Source organism: Oncorhynchus masou, chromosome 31 (assembly GCF_036934945.1).
Source record: "Oncorhynchus masou masou isolate Uvic2021 chromosome 31, UVic_Omas_1.1, whole genome shotgun sequence".
NCBI lineage: Eukaryota > Metazoa > Chordata > Actinopteri > Salmoniformes > Salmonidae > Oncorhynchus > Oncorhynchus masou.
In genome coordinates this window covers 66,497,428-66,525,370 of record NC_088242.1, presented here as the reverse complement: position 1 = coordinate 66,525,370, position 27,943 = coordinate 66,497,428, and the positions used below count along the sequence as shown (strand labels likewise).

The following is a 27,943-nucleotide window of genomic DNA, read 5'->3' as shown; positions in this document are numbered from 1 at the left end:
AGTTACGTATGAGCGTAAAAAATAGAAACTTTCAAGATGGCTGAGTCCGTAGGATCCATGCATTTCGCAGCTAATGGCAAAATAAATCCCCCAAAACCCTTGGTACCCAAAATACCACCTGAGAGTCGACCACAGTCTTCCAACGATGTCTTCCCCCCACCGCCCAAGAAAGTCAGAATTGAGGAGAAGAGCTTGAAGCAAAAGAAATTGAACGGGGACGTAGTGTGCGCAGGGGAAAAACACAACGGGAAGCAGAGTTATGGAAGCCCAGCGAAATGGAGTTTCGGCCCGGCCAAGCCGAGCAACTCCACCTCGCCAGCTCCCGCACGAAAGATCTTCAAGATCAGCAACTTTCTCGCGTCTCCTTCGAAAGTGAAGAAACCGAAGGAGAAACGTCACAAGGAAAAAGAGAAGAGCACTAAAATGCAGAGCTCACTCCTGGAGAAAGTGAGCCTTCCGAGTTGCCATACAAAGACGGAGAATGGTGATGTAAAGATGTTACGAGGTCAGTCTTCTGAATAACGGATTTCATGTTAAAAGTCATGGAAACTAGGTTTTAAATTACTAAGGCCAGCTGATTGTAACATTAGTTACAGTGCCACTGTACAGTAGGCCTACATAATGCCACTAGGCCCAGCTGTTAATAATACTACTGACTGATAGGCCTACACTTGAGAAGTTAAACATGAATGACGTGTTGATTGATCATTATCAATATATTTGTTACTACATAATCTGTATTACATTTCAAATTTTAAGATCATACTGGCAAAGATGAGGAAAGAGAGAAGAAAAGGGAGAAGGATACTGATAAGGAGAGGGACAGGGAGAAGACGAACCACCCAGGGATGGTTGTGAATGATGTTGCGAGGGAGAATGGCAAGGTGAAAATGCCACTGAAAGGTATGGGTGAGAGAAGCTCTTCGTGGTGATTGCTTGGAGATTGATGCCATGTTTTGTCATTCCCATGTCAGAGGTGTTCACACTGTTTTAGTTTCCCTCTCATAATACATTTAGTCTAAAGCTGTGAAGTAGCTAGGCCATTTACCAGGACTAGTGCCTTCAAGATGTATGCACATCTTATTTACACCTGTTGGTTTACACGTCTTCTCTTCCATGCAGACTCAACAGAAAAGCCAAAATTCAACTCTGAGGACGAGCTCCTCTTGAAAAAGTTAAAGAAGAAGAAGAAAAAGAAGCACAAAGACTGCGAGAGGGAAAGACGCAGCCGGCCCAAGATGTACCACCGCTCCAGCCAGACTGTGTGTTCGGGTGTATCTGTGGACCTGCCTGACCTGCTCAACACACCAGACAGAAGTAACAACAGCAGCAATAACAGTTTCTTCCAAACCTTCCCAAGTCCCCATCAGGATTCTTCCAGCATCACCACTAGTGCTTCTGTGTCCACCTCCACAGCCTCCATGGTCAGGGAGAGGTTGGGCTATGGCTCCCCCCTCCACAGTGCCCCGTCCCTCGGCATGGCGGTGCTGGAGTTTGGCAGTCTGATCCACGTGGAACAGCAGGCCAACGGAGGAGCCTTGGTGGCCCACGCCTACACCCAGCAGCTGGCCTGTCTCTCACCGACCGAGATGCAGCGCTTCGCCCAGGAGTTTGTCACCCTGTCATTCAGCGAGGACCAAGCTGACGCCGCCCATTACGTCATGGGCATCATCCATGGAGCGGCCTCCTACCTACCAGATTTCCTGGACTACTTCTCGTACAAGTTCCCCAACGCACCCGTCAAGATGGAGGTGCTGGGGAAGAAGGATATCGAGACCACCACCATGACCAACTTCCACACTCAGGTCAGTGGATGGATGAGAGAGAATGTTTTATGATGCTGGTATAATCACCACATCAGTACCAGTCACTTCCACACACTGGTGCCGATGTTGTGTATGTGTGACTTTGAAGTGCATGTGGTTGTTGTAGCCCGGCGTCTTCACGGGACTAGCCTCTCCATCTGGGCCATACCCATTTTGTTTACATTTAGGCTTTGTTATCTTTGCTCAAAAGTCGTTGGTGAATCTTTGACGCTCCATATGTTGTTAGATTATTGCCTGGATGAGGGTTTGAAAGAATTAATAATTGTAGCGAATTCAAGGGGCATTTTCTACCAAAAGTGAACATACTCAATGACACCAACCCGGCGGCTGTATTTACCCTAGAATTGTTTTTTATGCTTTCTTTTCCTTACAGTAGGAAAGCATTGGGCTTCTTCAGACAATCCTCGCTCCTCTTACCCTGTAAATGTCTCTTTTTAATATGAAAACCCGTCAGGATTCAAACTTGTTGAAGGGTAAATGTGTTTTTATTTTTTTATTTAACCTTTATTTAACGAGGCAAGTCAGTTAATAACAAATTATTATTTTACAATGATTGCCTAACCTGGCCAAACCCTCCCTAACCTGGACGGCGCTGGGCCAATTGTGCACCGCCCTATGGGACTCCTGATGTTAATCTTGTTTATCCCAATTAAGATAAAGGGCTTAATCTATACATTTAAGATCATGTTCACATCACAAACACAATGTTAGCTAAGTTGTTTTGATTGTAAATCAAGGAAGTAATTAAAAACACAGAATTGGATGAAGACATGAGTGACAAATATACTTTATTTGTTTGAAATCAGTGTACATATCACACATGCAGGAAAATTAAATTGTTTATAAAATGGAACATTTAAAGGCTAATATGAATTGATCAAAATGCAGTCGGAGCATTTAGCTAAGGGCTTTTGTGCACAGAGTGAATTAAGATGAAGGGGAGAACGCTGACTAATACATCAAATCACATTGTACATTTACATTTAAGTCATTTAGCAGACGCTCTTATCCAGAGCGACTTACAAATTGGTGAATTCACCTTCTGACATCCAGTGGAACAGCCACTTTACAATAGTGCATCTAAATCATTAAGGGGGGGGGTGAGAAGGATTACTTATCCTATCCTAGGTATTCCTTGAAGAAGGTGGGGTTTCAGGTGTCTCCGGAAGGTGGTGATTGACTCCGCTGTCCTGGCGTCGTGAGGGAGTTTGTATTGAGGGAGTTTGTATTGGTCACATACACATATTTAGCAGATGTTATTGCAGGTGTAGCTAAATGCTTGGGTTCCTAGCTCCAACAGTGCTGTAGTTTCTAACAATACACAGCAATAGACACATCTAAAAGTAACAAAATGGAATTAAAAAATATATAAATATTAGAACAAGCAATGTCTGGGTCCGGAGTATATGTGTGTAATGGGATGTATGGACAGTATGTGGATGGAATATTTAGTATATATATATACTGTAATAGTAATAGTTTAATAGAATTGCATTGACTAGACTACAGTATATACATATGAAATGAGTAAAACGGTATGTAAACATTATTAAAGTGACCAGTGATTCCATGTTTTATGTGTATAGGGCAGCAGCCTCTAAGGAGCAGGGCTGAGTAACCGGGTGGTAGCCAGCTAGCGATGGCTATTTAACAGTCTGCTGCCCTTGATATAGAAGCTGTTTTTCAGTCTCGGTCCCAGCTTTGATGCACATGTGCTGATCTCGCCTTCTGGATGATAGCGGGGTGAACAGGCCGTGGCTCGGGTGGTTGATGTCCTTGATGATCTTTTTGGCCTTCCTGTGGTATCGGGGGCTGTCTGTGTCCTGGAGGGGAGGCAGTGTACCACCGGTGATGCGTTGGACAGACCGCACCACCCTCTGGAGAGCCCTGCGGGTGCGGTGCCGTTACAGTACCGGGAGGTGATACAGCCTGACAGGATGCTCTCAAGGGTGCATCTATAAAAGTTTGTGAGAGTCTTACATGCTGACCAGACCGGACACGTCGCAAAATACATTTGGATATCAATGTTATTCAATTATTGCACCCACACTGCTCGCTCGCGCCAATGAGTGTCTGCGATGCCAAGGGTTAAAATAGAACTCCTTTATATTTCTGACGCAGATCGCGCTGCAAGTCCTGCCTCTCCCATCTCCTCATTGGTTTATAAAAGCAGGTACCCACGTGCCATCTCCTCATTGGTTATACTCACGTGGGTGATTGAAAGACGAACTGTTTTGCTGGTCGTCGTGGTAATACTATGAAAGTTTAGGTGCCGATCACCATATATGTTCAAAGATGAAAAAGCCTGGAAGGAAGAGAGATGACTAGAAACGATTCGGTTGGCTGTTTTATGTGTGGATTAATTGTCAGAGTAGAGGACCTTGTGCATTTCAGGTAAAATAACAACACAATGTTTATACCCCAGGACAAATTAGCGAGCAAGTGCAAGCTAACTAGCTAAAGTGCCATACATGTTTAATGCTTTTCGATCTGTTCCCAAATTAATGTCATTGGTTCAGAGTTTTTCATATTTTAACCTGCGTGTTGTGATAGCGTTTGGTGTAGGGTGACACATAAATGTATGCACGATGGCGCAGGCGGTTTGGGTTCTGTGTTAGGGGCCAAGCTAAATTTTTTTCAGCCTCCTGAGGTTGAAGAGGCGCTGTGTGGATAGACCATTTCAGGTTGTCAATGTGTACGCCGAGGAACTTGAAGCTTTTCACCCTCTCCACTGTATCCCCGTCAATGTGGGTGGGGGCGTGCTCCCCTGCTGTCTCCTGAAGTCAACGATCAGCTTTTGTTGACATTGAGGGAGAGGTTATTTTCCTGGCGCCACTCCGTCAGGGCCCTCACCACCTCCCTGTGTGCTGTCTCATTGTTGGTAATCAGGCCTACTACTGTCATTGCAAATTTGATGATTGAGTTAGAGGCATGATTGGCCACACGGTCATGAGTGAACAGGGACTACAGGAGGGGGCTGAGCACGCTCACTTGTGGGGCCCCTGAGGATCAGCGTAGTGGATGTGTTGTTGCCTATCTTCCCCACCTGGGGGCAGCCCGTCAGGAAGTCCAGAACCCAGTTGGACAAAGCGGGTTTCAGACCCAGGGCCCCAAGTTTAATGATGAGCTTGGAGGGTACTATAATGTTGAAGGCTGCGCTGTAGTCAATGAACAGCGTTCCTACATACGTAGTTATTCCTCTTGTCCAGATGAGATCGGGCAGTGCGATGGCGATTGCATCGTCTGTGGATATATTGGGGCGGTATGGAAATGGAAATAGGTCTAAGGTGTCGGGTAGGGTGGAGGCGATATGATCCTTAACTAGCCTCTCAAAGAACCTCATGGTGACAGAAGTGAGTGCTATGGGGTGATAGTCATTTAGTTCAGTTACCTTTGTTCCTGTACCAAAGAAAGTAATGGTGGATATCTTTAAGCAAGTGGGGACAGCAGACTGGAATAGGGAGTGATTGAATGCACTACCAGTCAAAAGTTTTAGAACACATTCAAAGTTTATTTTTATTTACTATTTTCTACATTGTAGAATAATTGTGAAGACATCAAAACTATGAAGTAACACATATGGAATCGTGTAGTAACCAAAAAAGTGTTAAACAAATCCAAATATATTTATATTTAAGATTCTTCAAATAGCCACCCTTTGCCTTGATGACAGCTTTGCACACTCGTTGCATTCTTTCAACCAGCTTCAAGGTAGTCACCTGGAATGCATTTCAATTAACAGGTGTGCCTTGTTAAAAGTTTATTTGTGGAACCGTTGTGGGTGAACGGATGATCTCCGCATTTGTACTTCCCACTGTAAAGCATGGAGGAGGTGTTATGTTGTGGGGATGCTTTGCTGGTGACACTGTCTGTAATTTATTTAGAATTCAAGGCACACTTAACCAGCATTGCTACCACAGCATTTTGCAGCGATACGCTATCCCAACTGGTTTGGTCTTAGTGGGATTGTCATTTGTTTTTTGACAGGACAATGACCCAACACACCTCCAGGCTGTGTAAGGGCTATTTGACCAAGAAGGAGAGTGATGGAGTGCTGCATCAGATGACCTGGCCTCCACAATCACCTGACCTCAACCAAATTGAGATGGTTTGGGATGAGTCGGACCGCAGAGTTTAGGAAAAGCAGCCAACAAGTGCTCAGCATATGTGGGAACTCCTTCAAGACTGTTGGAAAAGCATTCCAGATGAAGATGGTTGAGAGAATGCCACGAGTGTACAAAGCTGTCAAGGCAAAAGGTGGCTATTTGAAGAATTTAAAATATAAAATGTATTTAGATATGTTTAACACTTTTTTTGGTTCTTACATCATTCCATATGTGTTATTTCATAGTTTTGATGTCTTCACTATTATTCTGTAGGAAATAGTAAAAATAAAGAAACACCCTTGAATTGGTAGATGTGTCCAAACTTTTGACCAGTAGTGTATGTCTGTAAACAATCCAGCCAGCTTGTCTGCGCATGCTTTGAGGACGTGGTTCGGGATGCCGTCTGGGCCAGCAGCCTTGCGAGGGTTAAAGCGCTGAAATGTCTTACATCGGCCATGAAGAACGAGAGCCCACAGTCCTCTGGAGTGACGTCGGTGGCACTGTGTTATCCTCAAAGCACCTGAAGTTGTTTAGCTTGTCCGGGACCAAGATGTTGGTATCTATGGCGTGGCTGGTTTCCCCATTGTAATCCTTGCCACATACGTCTCGTGTCTGAGTGGAGTAGCCTGTACAGGAGCGGAGGCCTGATGCAGGTAGAGGTGTGGACTGGATGGTGGGGTGGGGACCTCCAGGTACTCCTTGAAAGTAATTGGCAGCTTTTGGTTTTTGCATCACTCTTTTTGAACTGTGTCTCCTGAAATGGCAAGCATCCTTACTGTCAAAAATATAATGAAGTCAAATCCAAGTTGTTTGTGATATACACAGGATACCTTAGTGTAAACAGTGGAATGAAATGCTGACTTGCAAGCTACCTGTCAACATAGCCCTTGATAATTAATGACTCTCAATTCCATTACATTACAAGTTATTGGACCAGGGCGTCTTCTGTATGGGGGTTAGAGTTACTACACGGCCATGTCACCATGTCAGAGCACGTGTTTACGGAAGGCAGAGACGACGACCTGTGGTAATTAGCTATCTACGTCTTTGAGGTGTGTGTGTGTGTGTGTGTGTGTGTGTGTGTGTGTGTGTGTGTGTGTGTGTGTGAGAGAGAGAACAGAAGACGGATGCCACAAACGTGTTGTCACTGGAAAAATACTGTCAGTGACAACTGTGTTAAAACTGGTCAAAACAGTGTGTATTTTGATGTGATATGAAAGTAGAGGGATTTATGTTTCTAGAACCGTATCGTAGTTGAGAATCGATTCACATTTAGCTGGAGTATTTGGCTGTTTTGGCTGCCAGCCAGTTGGCCTTTACACAGAACATGTAAGGTCCTTGGACTATAAGGAAAAAACTTTAGGCTCCTTTAGTTCATTGTTGGACTACCTCTCAACAGTGCAGTGAAATGTCAAAAACAAAGAACACAATAAGGCAAGTGGTAAACTGCTATTAAAAGGTATAAAAGTAGTAGTAAAACCTAGTAGTAATGGTATGTACTGTGAAATGTGCTATGTCAACAAGTAGATGAAGTGAGCAGTACATATAAATAAAATCAGCAGTGATGTGCGTGGGCAAGTGCTGTGACTTTAGTGGAGCGGTAGGTAGCAATGCTTTGTCGGAAGCAATACTGTCACAGAGTCAGTGGAAACTGTCTCTTACGGTGCAGGTGAACAGCAGATTATGCAGGTGGACAGCCAGGCTTTTTAAGTCTTATGGCCTGGTGGTAGATGCTCCGGTACCGTCTGCCAGACAGAAGCCAAGAGAACAGGCCGTGGCTGAAGTCCTTGGTGATCTTCCTGGGGACGGGGCAACTGCTTTTACAGGCGGTGATGCAGCCAGATAGGATCTTCTCAGTCGTGCATCTGTAGAAGCTGGTGTCTTTCAGGACAAGGCTCCCATCTGACAACTTGCTATGGAAATAAGGGGGGGGGGGGGGTTTATTGATGAGTATAAGATGTAAAAAGTAATCACAGTGAGCAAATTGGGTGTGTAGATGGAATATTTTAAATGAACAGTGTCTAACCTTTACCTAACATCTCAACTCTCTCAGCACATTATAACACACACAAGCATAAGCAAGTGCATGTTTATTCAATGTCAACATCTAGCTAGCCACATTATTCATTTAAGTAATTTAAAGCTATCTGACTTTAACTAGCTGGGCAACAAAACTTAGGCCTGCTATAAAATCACACTAGGATTTCAGCCTAGTATGGAAATATTGGGGCTGACATGAAAAGACAAAATATTTTGACAACCTGTCAAAACATGCAGCTCGCTACAGTTCCCGCTCAGCCCAGTCAAAACTGTTCGCTGCTCTGGCCCCCCAATGGTGGAACAAACTCCCTCACGACGCCAGGACAGCGGAGTCAATCACCACCTTCCGGAGACACCTGAAACCCCACCTCTTCAAGGAATACCTAGGATAGGATAAGTAATCCTTCTACTTAATGACTTAGATGCACTATTGTAAAGTGGCTGTTCCACTGGATGTCAGAAGGTGAATTCACCAAAGTTTTGGATAGTCCTAAAACTACTGTAGCTAGCTAGCTAAGTTTTTAGCCAACTGTACTCGTGATGATCGTACCTGCTAGTGATAGATGTTCCAATTGAAAACAGCAGACAACTTCTGATTTCAGAAAAGATAATATAAGCCGAGAACGTTTTAACTTTACTGTTGGATGAAATGTTTGTTAGAGACAGAGGAGAGGCACTCCTCTTCTAGTTCCGGACACTTACATAGCTCTATTGTCATTGGTCAATTCTTGGTAACGTCTTGATTGCGCTGGCGTCTCGGATTGGTTGGCAGGTGCAATTCTTGGTTACCTCTTGGTTGTAGACGGCGATATAATTGGTTGTCAAAACCAGAAATTTCCTCGACTCACTGTTGTCAGGGGTCCTCACTAGATGCATATTAAATACATGATTGGAGATGGAACACCTCAAGGATGACCCAATCAGCTCATTCTCTTCCCTCCTATGTTTGTGACAGCTAGGCGATGCGTGACTTCTTAACTCTGCACTAGGTCCTGCTAGTGTGACTCCTTGATTCTTCTCCGAGTGTTTGTTTCCGTTCAGAATCTGCATTTATATTTCCCCCCGACCAGGGACTCTTACTCCTGTATCCTAGCAACCCTGTTTCCTTCCTCTCTGCAGATAGCTTGAAAGGTCTACTGCTCTCTCTGAGATGTCACGTGGTTGAACATTCAGCGATGCTGAAAATGAAAGGCAGTCACTTACTACTCGACTTGATTCCATCATGTGAACAAACACTGCAGGGTGTTGAATGGTTATTAGTGAGCTTCTGTTACCATGAGTAGCTGTGTGTATTGGGCCATGAGAGAGACACCTGCTACAGCTAGATGTTGCTGACATTAATGGATTCTTGATGGATAGTCAGCTTGTCTTGCGATATGATGTTACGGTGTTAACAGTCCATTTCTGCATGATGGGAAGATGATGATGAATCAGCCGAGTGCTTGTATTTAGGTTAAACTGTGTTGTCAAAATTACAGTGACATTTCTCAACCTCAGTTGTTATTTTTACTGACCCGAAATTTGCATGGTAAAAGAAAAGTTGAAGAGCGGAGTTTGTTGAATGTTAATCTTCTGTCTGTTGGTAGATGTCTTTCTAGCCTTATTTACTATTTCAGCAGCTGTGTATCTGATGCTAGTGTCTCTCTTGACTCCTACTTCCAGAGCACTTACAGTGGGGCAAAAAAATGATTTAGTCAGCCACCAATTGTACAAGTTCTCCCACTTAAAAGGATGAGAGAGGCCTGTAATTTTCATCATAGGTTCACTTCAACTATGACAGACAAAATGAGGGGGAAAAATCCAGAAAATCACATTAGGATTTTTAATGAATTTATTTGCAAATTATGGTGGAAAATAAGTATTTGGTCACCTACAAACAAGCAAGATTTCTGTCTCTCACAGACCTGTAACTTCTTCTTTAAGAGGCTCCTCTGTCCTCCACTCGTTACCTGTATTAATGGCACCTGTTTGAACTTGTTATCAGTATAACAGACACCACCTGTCCACAACCTCAAACAGTCACACTCCAAACTCCACTATGGCCAAGACCAAAGAGCTGTCAAAGGACACCAGAAACAAAATTGTAGACCTGCACCAGGCTGGGAAGACTGAATCTGCAATAGGTAAGCAGCTTGGTTTGAAGAAATCAACTGTGGGAGCAATTATTAGGAAATGGAAGACATACAAGACCACTGACAATCTCCCTCGATCTGGGGCTCCACACAAGATCTCACCCAGTGGGGACAAAATTATCACAAGAACGGTGAGCAAAAATCCCAGAACCACACGGGGGGACCTAGTGAATGACCTGCAGAGAGCTGGGACCAAAGTAACAAAGCCTACCATCAGTAACACACTACGCCACCAGGGACTCAAATCCTGCAGTGCCAGACGTGTCCCCCTGCTTAAGCCAGTACATGTCCAGGCCCGTCTGAAGTTTGTTAGAGAGCATTTGGATGATCCAGAAGAAGATTGGGAGAATGTCATATGGTCAGATGAAACCAAAATAGAACATTTTGGTAAAAACTCAACTCGTCATGTTTGGAGGACAAAGAATGGTGAGTTGCATCCAAAGAACACCATACCTACCGTGAAGCATGGGGGTGGAAACATCATGCTTTGGGGCTGTTTTTCTGCAAAGGGACTAGTCTCGAGATCTCAACCCCATAGAAAATCTTTGGAGTGAGTTGAAAGTCCGTGTTGCCCACAACAGTCCCAAAACATCACTGCTCTAGAGGAGATCTGCATGGAGGAATGGGCCAAAATACCAGCAACAGTGTGTGAAAACCTTGTGAAGACTTACAGAAAACGTTTGACCTCTGTCATTGCCAACAAAGGGTATATAACAAAGTATTGAGATAACAAAAGTTTATTGACCAAATACGTATTTTCCACCATAATATGCAAATAAATTCATTAAAAATCCTACAATATGATTTTCTGGATTTTTCTCTCTCGTTTTGTCTGTCATAATTGAAGTGTACCTATGATGAAAATTACAGGCCTCATCTTTTTAAGTGGGAGAACTTGCACAATTGGTGGCTGACTAAATACTTTCTTGCCCCACTGTATCTGTCCATTCACCCATTCTGTGTCTGTCCCCAGGTGAAGCGTACCTACTCCCAGGGGACGTACCGTGCGGGGGCCATGCGGCAGGTCAGCCTGGTGGGGGCTGTGGACGAGGAGGTGGGAGACTACTTTCCCGAGTTCATAAACATGCTGGAGGAATCGCCCTTCCTTGAGGTGGGTGTAGAGTATAGGTCTTCTCGGATCCCAAACTTCCGAATTTGATCTGTTAAATTCCTCCCCGACAGGATCCGGTAATAAAAAAATAAATAATCTATGTCCGATTTGGATCTGAGGTGGACCAGATACGACCCAAAACATGTCACACCTGAGAGAGAATAAGATCCAAATTTGGTCGGCTTGTATCCTACCAATGGATCCGAAATATATAGTTTTTAAATGCAGCTTTTTTGCAGTGCAAGACAGCGAAATGGTTTTGACTTGTCTGGCAGTGAACTTTAACGTGTATTTTCAGTTGTATCTAAAATAATTGATCTGTAGTCTCCAGCTTAGTATTTTCATAATAACATCCCTTATAGTGAGATGGAGAACATGAGGTTTTCAGAAATGTTTCCTTATTTCTGTTGATCAAATATTTGAGTAAGATTCAATTATTTGTGATGATCATCGTGTGCCAGAATGAGAGCAGTGAATAGTTCACTTTTGTCTGTAACCTAATATTTTATATGCCTATTTTACTGAGCAACATTACAATCTAGCCTATTTAACTGTTTTGATCAACATTGATTTAGACTAAAGCTAGGCTATAGCATGTGACTTGCAAGCTTCAAATAGGCTACGGAAGGATGGCGTCTCCCATCAGTATTCCCGTGTCATTTCCAACAATTGGGATTTGTTTAGATAAGTTTTTCTGCTATGACAGCGCTATAATTGAATGTAAAATATTTTGAAGTTTTCAGAGATCTGTTTTGTTTCTGTTGACCAGTTCTTTTGCGGTGATTTTTAAGACTATGAAAATCAGTCAAAAGTCAAAAGTTTGGACACACCTACTCATTTATTTTTTACTATTTTCTACATTGTAGAATAATAGTGAAGACATCAAAACTATGAAATAACACACATTGAATCATTTAGTAACCAAAAAAGTGTTTAAAAAATCCAAATATATTTAGATTTAAAGTCAAAGTAGCCACCCTTTGCCTTGATGACAGCTTTTTTTGCACACTCTTGGCATTATCTCAACCAGCTTCACCTGAAATTCCTTTTCAACCGTCCCACATATGCTGAGCACTTGTTGGCTGCTTTTCCTTCACTCTGCGGTCCAACACATCTCAATTGGGTTGAGGTCAGGTGATTGTGGAGGCCAGGTCATCTGATGCAGCACTCCATCACTCTCCTTCTTGGTCAAATAGTCCTTACACAGCCTGGAGGTGTGTTTGGGGTCATTGTCTTGTTGAAAAGCAAACTGCAGTCCCACTAAGCGCAAACCAGATGGGATGGCGTATCGCGGCAGAATGCTGTGGTAGCCATGCTGCCTTGAATTCTAAATCAATCACTGAGTGTCACCAGCAAACAACCCCACACCATCACACCTCCTCCATGCTTCACAGTGGGAACCACACATGTGGAGATAATCCGTTCACCTACTCTGTGTCACACAAAGACATGGCAGTTGGAACCAAAAATCTCAAATTTGGACTCATCAGACCAAAGGACAGGTTTCCACCGGTCTAATGTCCATTGCTTGTGTTTCTTTGAAATGCATTCCAGGTGACTACTTCATGAAGCTGGTTGAGAGAATGCCAAGAGTGTGCAAAGCTGTCATCAAGGCAAAGGGTGGCTACTAAAATATATTTTTATTGGTTTAACACTTTTTTTGGTTACCACATGATTCCATATGTTTTATTTCATAGTTTTGATGTCTTCACAATTATTCTACAACTTATAAATAGTAAAAATAAAGAAAACCCCTTGAATGAGTAGGTGTGTCCAAACCTTTGACTGGTACTGTAAATATATCAAAGTAAATTAGGTGATGTGTAACTGTGTGTGTGGTCCCAGCGTACCCTGCCCTGGGGCACGTTCTCCAGCCTGCGCCTGCGGAGTCCCACAGAGAGTGATGATGGGCCCATCATGTGGGTCAGACCAGGGGAACAGATGATCCCCGTGGCTGACATGCCCAAGTCCCCCTACAAGAGAAAGAGGTGTGTTGCGTTGTTTTGTTTGGCATGGTTGTTTGACCACCATAGTGAAAAGATTGCGTTTACGTCTAGGCTTGGTAGGGACAAGAACCAAGGCATGGCAGCAAGCCACCAACATGACATTAATAGCTGACAACAATGAAGTAGTCCGAGGTATCTTTGGATTTGTTATCCTTATGCCACATCCTTTGGCATTTTGTTACTACTTTTAAGGTCAATTTACATTTCCCCCTGTTCCAGGTCAACCAATGAGATCAAGAACCTGCAGTACCTGCCGCGGGCCAGCGAGCCCAGGGAGATGCTATTTGAGGACCGGACCAGAGCCCACGCCGACCACATCGGACAGGGCTTCGAGAGACAGACCACCGCCGCCGTAGGGGTGCTCAAGGCTGTGCGCTGTGGAGAGGGGTGGGTACACACAAATCATTTTTTTTTATATAGCCCTTCGTACATCAGCTGATATCTCAAAGTGATGTACTGAAACCCAGCCTAAAACCCCAAACAGCAAGCAATGCAGATGTAGAAGCACGGTGGCTAGGAAAAACTCCCTAGAAAGGCCAAAACCTTGGAAGAAACCTAGAGAGGAACCAGGTTATGTGGGTTGGCCAGTCCTCTCCTGGCTGTGCCGGGTGGAGATTATAACAGAACATGGCCAAGATGTTCAAATGTTCATAAATGACCAGCATGGTTGAATAATAATAAGGCAGAACAGTTGAAACTGGAGCAGCAGCACGGTCAGCACCAACCCAGACAGGATGACCACATCAGTGAATCAACCCACTCAGTTGACACACCCCTTCCAGGGACGGCATGAGAGAGCCCCAGTAAGCCAGTGACTCAGTCCCTGTAATAGGGTTAGAGGCAGAGAATCCCAGTGGAAAGAGGGGAACCGGCCAGGCAGAGACAGCAAGAGCGGTTCGTTGCTCCAGAGCCTTTCCGTTCACCTTCCCACTCCTGGGCCAGACTACACTCAATCATATGACCCACTGAAGAGATGAGTCTTCAGTAAAGACTTAAAGGTTGAGACCGAGTTTGCGTCTCTGACATGGGTAGGCAGACCGTTCCATAAAAATGGAGCTCTATAGGAGTAAGCCCTGCCTCCAGCTGTTTGCTTAGAAATTCTAGGGACAATTAGGAGGCCTGTGTCTTGTGACCGTAGCGTACGTGTAGGTATGTACGGCAGGACCAAATCAGAGAGATAGGTAGGAGCAAGCCCATGTAATGCTTTGTAGGTTTGAAACCTTGAAAATCAGCCCTTGCTTTGACAGGAAGCCAGTGTAGAGAGGCTAGCACTGGAGTAATATGATCAAATTTTTTGGTTCTAGTCAGGATTCTAGCAGCCGTATTTAGCACTAACTGAAGTTTATTTAGTGCTTTATCCGGGTAGCCGGAAAGTAGAGCATTGCAGTAGTCTAACCTAGAAGTGACAAAAGCATGGATTAATTTTTCTGCGTCATTTTTGGACAGAAAGTTTCTGATTTTTGCAATGTTACGTAGATGGAAAAAGCTGTCCTTGAAATGAGTGACCTTTGTACCCTTATCTAGTACACACACACACAGCCCTTCCATATCTGTACACACCTGAGCTCCTCTTGCTGACAGTGTCTCTCTCCCCTTGACTGTCCCTGTAGTGATGCTCCTGCCAGGATTACCAAAGACGTGGTGTGTTTCCACGCTGGAGATTTCCCTGAAGTGGTCCAGAGGCTCCAGCTAGACCTGTACGAACCACCCCTCACACAGGTACTTCTAAGATCAATGGATTCTCCATGGATCATTAGAACAGATTATTGTGATTGTGTGTCAATGGTGGCTTTAACCTACAAAGTCATCTCCTCTACTGCCCCTTTCACTCCTCCTTTTTTGCTCCCTCCCACTCTCCCACCCCCCCACCCACTCTCCCACCCCCCCACCCACTCTCCCACCCCCCACCCTCCCTCCCACCCCTCCCACCCCCTCTCCCTCCACCCCCTCTCCCCCACCCCTCTCCCACCCACCCCTCTCCCTCCCACCCCTCTCCCCTCCCACCCCTCTCCCTCCCACCCCTCACTCTCCCTCCCACCCCCCTCTCCCTCCCACCCCCTCACCTCCCACCCACCCACTCCCTCCCACCCCCCCTCACTCCCTCCCACCCACCCACTCCCTCCCACCCCCCACTCACTCTCCCACCCACCCACCCACCCACTCTCCCACCCACCCACCCACTCTCCCTCCCACCCACTCTCCCTCCCACCCCCACTCTCCCTCCCACCCACCCACCCACTCACTCTCCCCACCCACCCACTCACTCTCCCACCCACCCACCCACTCACTCTCCCACCCACTCACTCTCACTCACTCTCCCACCCACTCACTCTCCCACCCCCACTCTCCCACCCACTCACTCTCCCACCCACTCACTCACCCACCCACCCACTCTCCCACCCACCCACTCTCCCACCCACTCACTCTCCCACCCCCACTCACTCTCCCACCCACTCCCTCCCACCCACTCACTCTCCCACCCACTCACTCTCCCACCCACTCACTCTCCCACCCACTCACTCTCCCACCCACTCACTCACCCACCCACTCACTCTCCCACCCACTCACTCTCCCACCCACTCACTCTCCCACCCACTCACTCTCCCACCCACTCACCCACTCACCCACCCACTCTCTCTCCCACCCTCTCTCCCACCCACCCACTCTCTCTCCCACCCACCCACTCACTCTCTCTCCCACCCACCCACTCTCTCTCTCCCACCCACCCACTCACTCTCTCTTCCACCCACTCTCCCACCCACCCACTCTCCCACCCACCCACTCTCCCACCCACCCACTCTCCCACCCACCCACTCTCCCACTCTCCCTTCCACCCACTCTCCCACTCTCCCACCCACCCACTCTCCCACCCACCCACTCTCCCACCCACTCTCCCACCCACCCACTCTCCCACCCACCCACTCTCCCACCCACTCTCCCACCCCCACTCTCCCACCCACCCACTCTCCCACCCACCCACTCTCCCACCCACCCACTCCCACCCACCCACTCTCCCACCCACCCACTCTCCCACCCACCCACTCTCCCACCCACCCACTCTCCCCACCCACCCACTCTCCCACCCACCCACTCTCCCACCCACTCACTCTCCCACCCACTCACTCTCCCACCCACTCACTCTCCCACCCACCACTCTCCCACCCACTCCTCTCCCACCCACCACTCTCCCACCCACTCACTCTCCCACCCACTCACTCTCCCACCCCTCACTCTCCCACCCACTCACTCTCCCACCCACTCCACTCCCACCCACTCACTCTCCCACCCACTCACCCACCCACCCACCCACTCTCCCACCCACTCACCCACCCACCCACCCACTCTCCCTCCCTCCCTCCCACTCTCCCCCCTCCCTCCCCACTCTCCCCTCCCTCCCTCCCACTCTCCCTCCCTCCCACTCTCCCTCACTCTCCCTCCCTCCCACTCTCCCTCACTCTCCCTCACTCTCCCTCACTCTCCCTCCCACCCACCCCCACTCACTCACTCTCCCTCCCACCCACCCACCCACTCACCCACCCACCCACTCTCACTCTCCCTCCCACCCACCCACCCACTCACTCACTCTCCCTCCCACCCACTCACTCACTCTCCCACCCACTCACTCACTCTCCCACCCACTCACTCACTTTCCCTCCCTCCCACCCACTCACTCACTCACTCTCCCACTCACTCTCCCTCCCACCCACCCACCCACTCACACTCCCACCCACCCACCCACTCACCCACCCACCCACTCACACTCCCACCCACCCACTCACACTCCCTCCCACCCACTCACTCACTCTCCCACCCACTCACTCACTCTCCCACCCACCCACTCTCTCCCTCCCTCCCACCCACTCTCCCTCCCACCCACTCTCCCTCCCACCCACTCTCCCTCCCACCCACTCTCCCACCCTCTCACTCTCTCTCCCACCCTCTCACTCTCCCACCCCACTCTCCCACCCTCTCACCTCCCACCCTCTCACTCTCCCACCCTCTCACTCTCCCACCCTCTCACTCTCTCTCCCACCCTCTCACTCTCTCTCCCACCCTCTCACTCTCTCTCCCACCCTCCCACTCTCTCCCACCCTCCCACTCTCTCTCCCACCCTCCCACTCTCTCTCCCACCCTCCCACTCTCCCTTCCACCCACCCACCCACTCTCCCTTCCCACCCACCCACTCCCTCCCACCCCTCACTCACTCTCCCACCCACTCACTCACTCTCCCACCCACTCACTCACTCTCCCACCCACTCACTCACTCCCTCCCACCCACTCTCCCTCCCACTCACTCTCCCTCCCACTCTCCCACTCACTCACTCACCTCCCACCACCACCACCCTCACCACCACTCACCACTCCCCTCCCACCCACCACTCACTCTCCCACCCACCCACCCACCCACCACACTCCCCACCCACTCACTCCCTCCCTCCCTCCTCCCCTCCCCCTCCCTCCCACACTCCCTCCCCCTCCCACTCACTCCCTCCCTCCCACTCACCTCCCTCCCACCCCCTCTCCCACCCACCCACTCACTCTCCCCTCCCTCCCTCCCCACTCTCCCACCCCCACTCTCCCTCCCTCTCACTCTCCCACCCTCTCCTCCCTCCCACCCTCTCACTCTCCCACCCTCCCACTCTCCCACCCTCCACTCTCCCACCCTCCCACTCTCTCTCCCACCCTCCCACTCTCTCTCCCACCCTCCCACCCTCCCACTCTCCCTTCCACCCTCCCACTCTCCCTCCACCCACCCACTCACACTCCCTCCCACCCCACCCACTCTCCCACCCACTCTCACCTCCCACCCACTCACTCACTCTCCCACCCACTCACTCACCTCCCACCCACTCACTCACTCTCCCACCCACCCACTCTCCTCCTCCCACCCCTCTCCCTCCCACCCACTCTCCCTCCCACTCACTCTCCCTCCCACTCACTCACTCTCCCTCCCACCCACTCACTCACTCACTCACTCCCTCCCACCCACCCACCCACTCACTCACTCTCCCACCCACCCACCCACCACTCACTCACTCCACTCACTCTCCCTCCCCCTCCCTCCCTCCCCTCCCTCCCTCCCTCCCTCCCTCCCTCCCTCCCTCCCTCCCTCCCCACCCCCTCCCTCCCACACTCTCCCTCCCACTCACTCTCCCTCCCACTCACTCTCCCTCCCTCTCACTCTCCCTCCCTCTCACTCTCCCTCCCACCCACCCACCCACTCCCACACTCTCCCTCCCACTCACTCTCCCTCCCCTCACTCTCCCTCCCACCCACCCACCCCCACTCTCCTCCCACCCACCCACTCACTCACTCTCCCACCCCTCCCACTCACTCTCCCTCCACCCACTCACTCACTTCCCTCCCACCCACTCACACCACTCACTCCCACTCTCCCTCCCACCCCTCACTCCCACCCACTCACTCTCCCACCCACTCACTCTCCCACCCACCCACCCACCCCCACTCCCACCCACCCACTCACACTCCCACCCACTCACCACTCACTCTCCCTCCCACCCACTCACTCACTCTCCCACCCACCCACTCCCACCCACTCACTCACTCTCCCACCCACCACTCTCCCACCCACCACTCTCCCACCCACTCACTCTCCCACCCACTCACTCTCCCACCCACCCACCCACTCACTCACTCTCCCACCCACTCACTCACTCTCCCACCCACTCACTCACTCTCCCACCCACTCACTCACTCTCCCACCCACTCACTCACACTCTCCCCACCCACTCACTCCCTCCCACCCACCCACTCCCTCCCACCCACCCCTCTCCCTCCCACCCACTCTCCCTCCCTCCCACCCACTCTCCCACCCTCTCCCTCCTCTCTCTCTCCCACCCTCTCACTCTCTCTCCCACCCTCTCACTCTCTCTCCCACCCTCTCACTCTCTCTCCCACCCTCCCACACTCTCTCCCACCCTCCCACTCTCCCTTCCACCCACCCACTCTCCCTTCCACCCACCCACTCTCCCTTCCACCCACCCACTCTCCCTTCCACCCACCCACTCTCCCTTCCACCCACCCACTCTCCCTCCCTCCCACTCTCCCACCCACCCACCCTCCCTCCCACCCACCCACCCTCCCTCCCACTCTCCCCCTCCCACTCTCCCTCCCACTCTCCCTCCCACCCACTCTCCCTCCCACCCACTCTCCCTCCCACCCCCTCCCTCCCACCCTCCCACCCACCCCCTCCCTCCCTCCCACCCTCCCTCCCTCCCTCCCTCCCTCCCACTCTCCCTCCCTCCCTCCCTCTCCCTCCCTCCCACTCTCCCTCCCTCCCACTCTCCCTCCCACCCACCCTCCCTCCCTCCCACTCTCCCTCCCTCCCTCCCTCCCTCCCTCCCTCCCTCCTCCCTCCCCTCCCTCCCACTCTCACTCCCTCCCACTCTCCTCCCTCCCCCTCCCTCCCACTCTCCCACTCCCTCCCTCCCTCCCACTCTCCTCCCTCCCACTCACCCTCCCTCCCTCCCTCCCACTCACTCCCACTCTCCACTCCCTCCCTCCCACTCTCACTCCCTCCCTCCCCTCTCACTCCCTCCCTCCCTCTCTCACCCCCTCCCTCCCTCCCACTCTCCCACTCTCCCTCCCTCCCACTCTCACACTCTCCCTCCCTCCCACTCTCACACTCACACTCTCCCTCCCTCCCACTCTCACACTCACTCTCCCTCCATTTAGTGTGTGCAGTGGATAGATGATGCCAAGCTGAACCAGCTGAGGAGAGAGGGCATCCGCTACGCCCGTATCCAGCTCTACCATGACGACATCTACTTCATCCCCAGGGGAGTGGTGCACCAGTTCAAGACTGTGTCTGCTGTCTGCAGCCTGGCCTGGCACATCCGCCTCAGACAATACCACCTGGACCAAGAGAGGGAGGAAGAGGAGGAGAGCTGTACTTCTACACAGGCAACAAGTCAAGTCATAGAGGAAGCGGAAGAAACAGAGGAAAGTGAGGAGGAGGGAGTGAAAGAGGACACTCCTACACAGCCACAGACGCACATAAAGACTGAGGAGGCAGGGGCAAGGACGCCCGTACAGGAGCCGCCGTCAGTTTGCAAGGAGGAAGAAGACACACGGGAGGAGGGAGCAGAGAGAGGAGGCTGTACAGCTACACTGGCATTCCCTTTAGTCAAGGAGGAGAGAGGGAAAGGAAACGCAGTCACAGAAACACTACTGGAAATCAAGAAAAGAAAGGAGGATGATGACCATCACAAGATGGAAGAGAGGGTGAGAAAAAGAGCAAGAGATGGCACTACACCCACACAGATGCCACCACAAGTGCTGATGGAGGGAGATGGAAAAGAAAGTGAACTCTCAAAGGCATCACAGCAGGCTGGCATAGAGAGGGACGAGGAAGAAAGACATCAGAAGACACCTCCACAAGTCCAGAATGAAAGGCAGAGGGTAATAGATTGTAGCACAGCCACACAAACACCTCCACAAGTCAAGAAAGAGAAGGACAAAGGGAAGGGGAAAGATTTGGAGAAAGTGGAGAGGGAGAAGGAGAAGAAGGAACAGGGGAAAGAGAAGGAGGAGCGGGGGAAAGAGAAGAAGGTGAAGGTGAAAGATAAGGACAGGGAAAGAGGGAAAGATAAGGAGAAGGATAGAGTGAAGGAGAAAGAGAAGGGGAAAGATGAGAGTGTTATGGAAATCACCACACAAACAGAGATATCTCCACCCATTAGGAAAAAGGAGGATGAGGAGAGGAAACACACACATCAACCCCAACACACCCAGAGGGAGAAGGGAGTGAGGGAGACAGACACTGCCTCAAAGACACAGCCTCAAATCAAGAAGGAACGAGACAGGGACAGAGGTGGTAATGGTGCACAGATACAGTCTCACACACGGCTAGAGAGAGAGGAGGGCAGAGAGAGCAGCACACACAGACACAAACCCTCTCATGGAAAGAAGGACAGAAATGGGTATAGAGAGGGGAAAGAGGGTAACCCATCCACACACCCCAATCCAGGGAGAGAGGAGGATGGGAAGGTTCTCTCTCCTAGACCCACACCCTCTCATGTGAAGGAAGGAAAGAGAGATCGAGAGATCAACCATAAGGACGAGAGGAAGAAACCTCACCCTGCCCCTAGCTGCCCCCCCTCGTACCACAAACCCCCACGGACACTCGTAACCTTTGACCTCTTTAAGCCTATGGATGCACTCCAAGCCCTGCCCATCTCCCTGGCAGACAGGTCTCACCACAGTGACGAGTGTCGAGGCGCTCGCTCCAAGTCTGAGAGTCGGACACTAGCGCCCTCTAAAGGACCAAAAGTAAAGGACACGACACACACCAAACCTGCAGTTCCTCTCCAGGACACGAGGCCGCAGCACTCGTTAAAACACCCCCTGAAACCACACACCACACATCCACAGCATAAAGACTTTTTATTATGAACGTGTAGTTCTCTCTATTGTACAACTTACTTAGCCTTCTCCAAGATCTGTTGCTGCTTCAGCAATACTATAATTGACATGCCATAGTACATACACAGAGGAGTTGAATTGGCTAAGGCATATACAGATCTGGGATCAGGCTACAACTTACAGTAAGGCCCTGTTTGGAACTTTGAAATGCATCCTTTCTTTCTTTCTCCATTCCTTGAAGTAATTACTGGTCTAATACAGTTGGAGGGTAAAACCTAGTCCAACAATGGACTAAAGGAGCCTAAAGTTTATCCTTATAGTCCAAGGACCTTACATGTTCTGTGTAAAGGCCAACTGGCTGGCAACCAAAACAGCCAAATACTCAAGCTAAATGTGAATTGATTCTCAACTACGGTACGGTTCAAGAAACATAAATTCATCTACTTTCATATCAAAAGAATTTCACAAATGGAAAATATACGCTTACTGTAGACTGTTTAACTAGTGTTAACAGCTACAGCCGACAGTATTCTTCAGTAACAACGCGTTTTTGGAGTCTGTTTACCATTTACATAACTAATTAGCACAGGTACGCCTATATCTTCCGTTTGTTTTCCATAAACAAGTGAAGTAACATGGAAATATGGCTGTGTGGGAACCCTCATCATATTTAGGTGTGTAGTAATTTAGCCTTTTAAAAATTATTATTTTGTTGCTAATATGAAAAGATGCGTTCCTTATATTTCCAAAACCATACCGCAAGCGACTCATTTTAACGTTCAGAACGAGCGTCAGGGTTCTTACAACTGCCTTGGCCACAAGATACTATCGTCTATAGGCGCTACGGTAGTTAGCCTCTGATTTTTTTTAACCTTTATTTTACTAGGCAAGTCAGTTAAGAACAAATTCTTATTTTCAATGACGGTGGGTTAACTGCCTGAATGTGTGACAAACCCAGGTGTTACACCACGTAGTGCACTCTCTGAGGAAGGATGCATTTCATAGCTTCTGAAGAGGGCTGAAGAAGGAATGTACGCTAAGTAGCTCACTTCACGTTTGTTAGTGAATCTACGTAGGTTCTTTCTATGAAAAGCGTTGTGACCCGTGCGTTAGTGCCTGTGCACTACTTAGCTACACTATGTTCTTCAGGCACCTATTCTAGGTACCCAATGGCTCAGTCCCAAAACGGCTCCTTGGCCTTCTAGCCTTTCCCTCTTTAAAGTTTGCAGATCTGAAGGGACTGGTTAGTTGTATGTAGGCAATATGTTTCCCCATCTAGGCTCAATTACAAATCGACTTCTAACCCCAAACCCTTGAAGTCTACACTAGACTATACTGAAGTGGTTAATAGGGATAGGGCTCTATTTGGAATGTAGAACTAGCCTTCCTCTATGCTCTGGGGAGCTTCTACTATATTGCTTATACCTATCCAGGCACTTCAGGTTTGCCAACACTGAAGGGCTCAGAGCTAGGGGCTATTTTTGGATCAGTCTTGTATGATTCAACACAGGGCTGTAAATGATACTTACCGAATCTGTACAGTATAGATGTACTTGTACTGATGTGAGAAAATGTATACATAAATGCATATATTTTTTGTAAGCTGAGTTTTATTTTCCATAGAACTTATTTATATCATTTTCAGTCTGTTTTTATTTCAGATGTATGTGAGAAACTCTGTTGTAAATGCCTTTGATCTTCTGAGATTAAGACTTGGTAGTGTGATTTATACTCTGACCAGAACCTTTCAATAAAAGGTTCCTAATATTACAATGGTCTCTTCATTGTGCTCATTCAATCTGTATGGCGGTGGTTCAGCGCGATTGATATTTAAAGGCAATGTTAGAAAACAGTATTCACAGTGAACACTGCATATGTCGGCTCAATCGCAAATTACATTTAAATTGTACTGAATAAAGATTGAATCGATCCCTTAGTTAAACTGAATTGACCCCAACTCCGATCGCACACACTGACAACCACCAATCATCCAAATAATGTAGTTACATTTGATTTACATAATGCATGTCTATCACTCGGGACAATACCAGGCACACCACACATTTCTTTACAGAATCATCCATAGTGCTACTGCCATATGAGTATATACATTTTAAGTGGAACTCTCAACCCATACCATGGGCCCTACAGACAAAGCCATGACCGGGAATATCCCAAATCCCCTTCAGTGTCTACAGATCTCAGGAAACCTGATCTGATAGGTGTAAGGCTGCTGACACAATGGCATTTTGTGTCTGAGAATTTTGGATGGAGATGATGCTTTTTCAATAGGTCCTGGATGAATGACAACAGATGATGATTCTCTGACAAAAAAACAGTCTTTTGACAGACAAACTCTTCCGATAATAGTTGACTTGAGATGTACTTTTGACGGACAATGATGTACACTGTGGCCAGTTTATTAGGTACACCCTTATCGTACTCGGTCGGACCCCCCTTTTTCTCCAGAACAGCCCGAATACTTTGGAGCATGGATTCTGCAAATCAAGTTTATTTATATAGCCCTTCGTACATCAGCTGATATCTTAAAGTGCTGTACAGAAACCCAGCCTCAAACCCCAAACAGCAAGCAATGCAGGTGTAGAAGCACGGTGGCTAGGTAAAACTCCAGAGAAAGGCCAAAACCTAGGAAGAAACCTAGAGAGGAACCAGGCTATGTGGGGTGGCCAGTCCTCTTCTGGCTGTGCCGGGTGGAGATTATAACAGAACATGGCCAAGATGTTCAAATGTTCATAAATGACCAGCATGGTCAAATAATATTAATCACAGGCAGAACAGTTGAAACTGGAGCAGCAGCACAGCCAGGTGGACTGGGGACAGCAAGGAGTCATCATGCCCAGTAGTCCTGAGGCATGGTCCTAGAGCTCAGGTCCTCAGAGAGAGAGAGAAAGAAAGAGAGCATACTTAAATTCACACAGGACACTGGATAGGACAGGAGAAGTACTCCAGATATAACAAACTGACCCTAGCCCCCCGACATGTAAACTACTACAGCATAAATACTGGAGGTTGAGACAGGAGGGGTCAGGAGACATTGTGGCCCCATCCGATGACACCCCCGGACAGGGCCAAACAGGAAGGATATAACTCCACCCACTTTGCCAAAGCACAGCCCCACTAGAGGGATATCTTCAACCACCAACTTACTGAGACAAGGCCGAGTATCGCCCACAAAGATCTCCGCCACGGCACAACCCCCCGACGTCAAGGTGTCGGAAACATTCCACAGGGATGTTGGTCCATGCTGATGCGATGGAATCATGGAGTTGCTGCAGATTGGAAGCGGTTCATTCATGTTGTGAACAGCCCGTTCCACCTCATCCCAGAGATGATCTATTGGGTTTGGTTAGAAACACTGTTCAGATATGGACCAGGCAATGTTTTTCCACTCAATTGTCCAGTGTTGGTGATCGCGTGCTCACGGGCGCCACTTCTTCTTGTTTTCAGCTGATATGAGTGGAACCCAGTGTGGTCATCTGCAATAACCAATCCGTGACAAGGATGATGAGTTGTGTATTCTGAGATGCCGTTCTGCACACCACTGTTGTACTGTGCTGTTATGTCTGTTTGTGGCCCGCCTGTTAGCTTGCACAATTCTTGCCCTTCTCCTTTGACCTCTCATCAATGAGCTGTTTTCGCCCAAAGGACTGCTGCTGACTGGATGTTTTTTGTTTGTCGCAGCATTCTCGGTAAACCCTAGACACTGTCGGTCGTGAAAAGCCCAGGAGGACGGGTGTTTCTGAGATACTGGATCGGGCGCGCCTGGCACCGATGATCATACCACGCTCAAAGTCACTTAGGTCACTCATTCTATCGAACAGTAACGGGATGCCTGTCTGCCTGATTTATATAACAAGCCACGGCCACGTGACTCAGTGTCTGTAGGAGCAATCCATTTTCGTGAACAGGGTGGTGTACCTAATAAACTGGCCACTGAGTGAAAATCATATGATTTCATCCATGTTCACGCATGAGTGTGGCTGTAGCTTAACGGATAAAAAATAAGGGAAGGTTCTAAAGGTTTTTGTCAGATCTTCAGCCAGCAACAGGCCCTTTGTACAGTGTTTCTCAATCCATTCCTGTGAGACTCCAAAAATATGCACATGTTGGTTCTAACCCAGGTCCATGCATTGGCCTTATTCCGCTAACATAGTTGATGATTACTTGCTTATTACAATCAGGTGTGTTAGTGCTTGACTCGAGCAGAAAACAAATACATGCACCCTCCTGGGTGAGCCACAGGACTAGATTGAGAAACTCTGCCTTAGCAAACAACAAAACATCACAGAAGACATGAGTTATTATAGCACTTTCTAACCCCGATGCCCTGGCTGCCAGGAGCAGTACGAGTTCTGTCCATGATACACCAATAAGCTGACCTCTTACAGAACACCCCCAGAGGGCAGGTAATCCCTGCCTCTGTTCTCTTTGGAGTGGGTCAAGTTACCAGTTATGTAATTCTCTTTATATCAGACTCAGAGCCTTGTTCCAACACTTATAGAATGTACACTTCATTTCTCCCTTTGAAGTAGTCAATAATCTACATGTGATTAGATAAATGAAAGATGGGTCATACTGCTCACAGCAATCCAACAAAGTTGAGGAATTGTAAATATTTATTTTTTTGTGTATGTTTCTCCAAATCCATGGAAAAACAGATCCCCACCACTTCAAAAGACACATAATTGATGTTCACATATAAACCCATTGGACCTAATGGTCCCAGTTATCTGAGAGTAACAAAGGCACATGCACAGATCAGTCAGTCTGTCAGGAGGTCCAGTCTGCTTATGAATACCCTGAATTCTCATCCAGAGTCCATCATGGCAAAGACCAACATGGCTGCAACATTTCTTGCTGTATCACTAGGGTTAAATAAAGATTACATTTGTAAGCAGCATAAACCCATCGAATATATTGCCATATCACTACTCTCTCTTGTAGTGGTCTTTACATACTGTACTAGTGGAGTAAACTAAATCAATTCCCTTTTCCATCTCCCCCCATTCTTTCAGTCTTTGCTGTAGTGAAAATGAACAATTTTTCATCTCCATATTCTTCAGTTCAGTTTCTCCTACAGTGGATTACAACAATCTCACATTAATCTCCCCTACAGACTAACTTGCAGTCTTTATATCCTAGACGGAGCAAATAAAATCAATCTCCATCTTTCTCCCTCTCCATCCTCTCACTCTCTACGGTAGTGAAAGACACTGTAGCCCAGCTCCACCATGGCCCCAACCAGCAGGGCCCAGAGGGGGACACACACCACACTGAGCCAGATTTCCATCAGCCTCTCCAGCCGGGCGCACAGCGTCAGACAGAAGCCCAGCTTCAGCAACATGGCCACTAAGTACCACACCCTCCGTCGCAGGTTCTGCTGGCCTCCACGTGGGTCATAGCCGGGCTTGCACCGACCCGCCATCTTTACCACGAGCATGAGGATGAGGATGGTGTCAAAAATCCATACGGGGAGGAAGATGAGGAACCAGTTCCAGGGGATCTTGGAATCCAGTTTGAGGACCAGCATGATGAGGAAGATGAGGGAGAAGATCCAGGTCAGGAGGACTCTTTGGGCCAGAGACATTCTCATTTAAGGGATGGGGGTGGTGCCCTGGAGGGGGAACGTTAACACTGTGGCACTGGCAAGTCAAGAGTGAGACGAACCTGAAGATAGAAGAGACATACATACCTATGATGTGAGACAATACTAGCTAGCATACCAGATTGTACAGGTTGTGATAGGAAGGTATAGCAATGTTGTCCTCCTGGCAATGTTTATTTTTTGTGGGTTGAGGGCATGCTAAACGTATGCTGTAAGTAGCTAACATTAACTACCGTAGCGAACTAGTCTCTTCAACGTACAGTCTGAGTCTGCAAGCACACTAACGTTAACTAGTTGACACACTTCTTCTAATGGGGGATCATCATGATCAGATTATCTAGCTTGCGTTGGATACATTGCGATTTATATTTAGTCAAATAAATGCATGACAATAATATTGGTTAGCGAAAATAGCATTAGCTTAGCAGCAGTTAGCTAGCTAGCTAAATCTAGCCGAACTCACATATGGCCAACCAACATTCTGCTTACCTGGATCGGAGGATTTGTCACCTAAGTATCTTTAAAAATCCATTTTATAGAAAAGCTTGTATTTTATTGCACTTTCCGTTACGATAAAAGCGAAAAGTGTCTAGGGGATCTTCCGGTTGTCGTTATTAAAAACATTTTTTTTTACCATGCTATTATCCACTAGGATTGGCCATTCTCTGTCAATCATACAAAACAGCCCTCTGATTGAAGGAAAATAAATAC

General features: G+C 48.2%; 2 protein-coding genes across 3 annotated transcripts; one reads left to right on the top strand and one right to left on the bottom strand.

Annotated features, from left to right (window-relative positions):
* Window positions 1–23,379, top strand: LOC135524290 (lysine-specific demethylase RSBN1L-like). 2 transcript variants are annotated; one of them, XM_064951705.1, is made up of 8 exons: window positions 1–505; window positions 760–903; window positions 1,123–1,805; window positions 11,078–11,215; window positions 13,061–13,203; window positions 13,441–13,608; window positions 14,832–14,940; window positions 19,918–23,379. In XM_064951705.1, exons 1-8 carry the CDS (start codon window positions 37–39, stop codon window positions 21,634–21,636), a joined length of 3,573 nt encoding a protein of 1,190 aa, XP_064807777.1. In that variant the 5' UTR covers window positions 1–36; the 3' UTR covers window positions 21,637–23,379. The 2 variants fall into 2 exon arrangements, with proteins under 2 accessions (XP_064807777.1, XP_064807778.1); XM_064951706.1 differs by lacking the exon at window positions 760–903.
* A 2,846-nt stretch (window positions 23,380–26,225) lies between these two features.
* tmem60 (transmembrane protein 60) lies at window positions 26,226–27,906 on the bottom strand. The gene is made up of 2 exons (XM_064951732.1): window positions 27,722–27,906; window positions 26,226–27,294 (listed from the first exon to the last, which is right to left on the bottom strand). The coding sequence occupies exon 2, from the start codon at window positions 27,218–27,220 to the stop codon at window positions 26,816–26,818; it is 405 nt and encodes a 134-aa protein (XP_064807804.1). The 5' UTR covers window positions 27,221–27,294; window positions 27,722–27,906; the 3' UTR covers window positions 26,226–26,815.
* Between the last annotated feature and the right edge of the window lie 37 nt (window positions 27,907–27,943).

Bases quoted from the DNA above. Each gene is read 5' to 3' on its own strand.
- LOC135524290 (XM_064951705.1), top strand. From the start codon at position 37: ATGGCTGAGTCCGTAGGATCCATGCATTTCGCAGCTAATGGCAAAATA. The intron at 1,806-11,077 runs GTCAGTGGATGG...GTCTGTCCCCAG, and splicing joins TGACCAACTTCCACACTCAG to GTGAAGCGTACCTACTCCCA. The intron at 14,941-19,917 runs GTACTTCTAAGA...CCCTCCATTTAG, and splicing joins ACGAACCACCCCTCACACAG to TGTGTGCAGTGGATAGATGA.
- tmem60 (XM_064951732.1), bottom strand. From the start codon at position 27,220: ATGAGAATGTCTCTGGCCCAAAGAGTCCTCCTGACCTGGATCTTCTCC.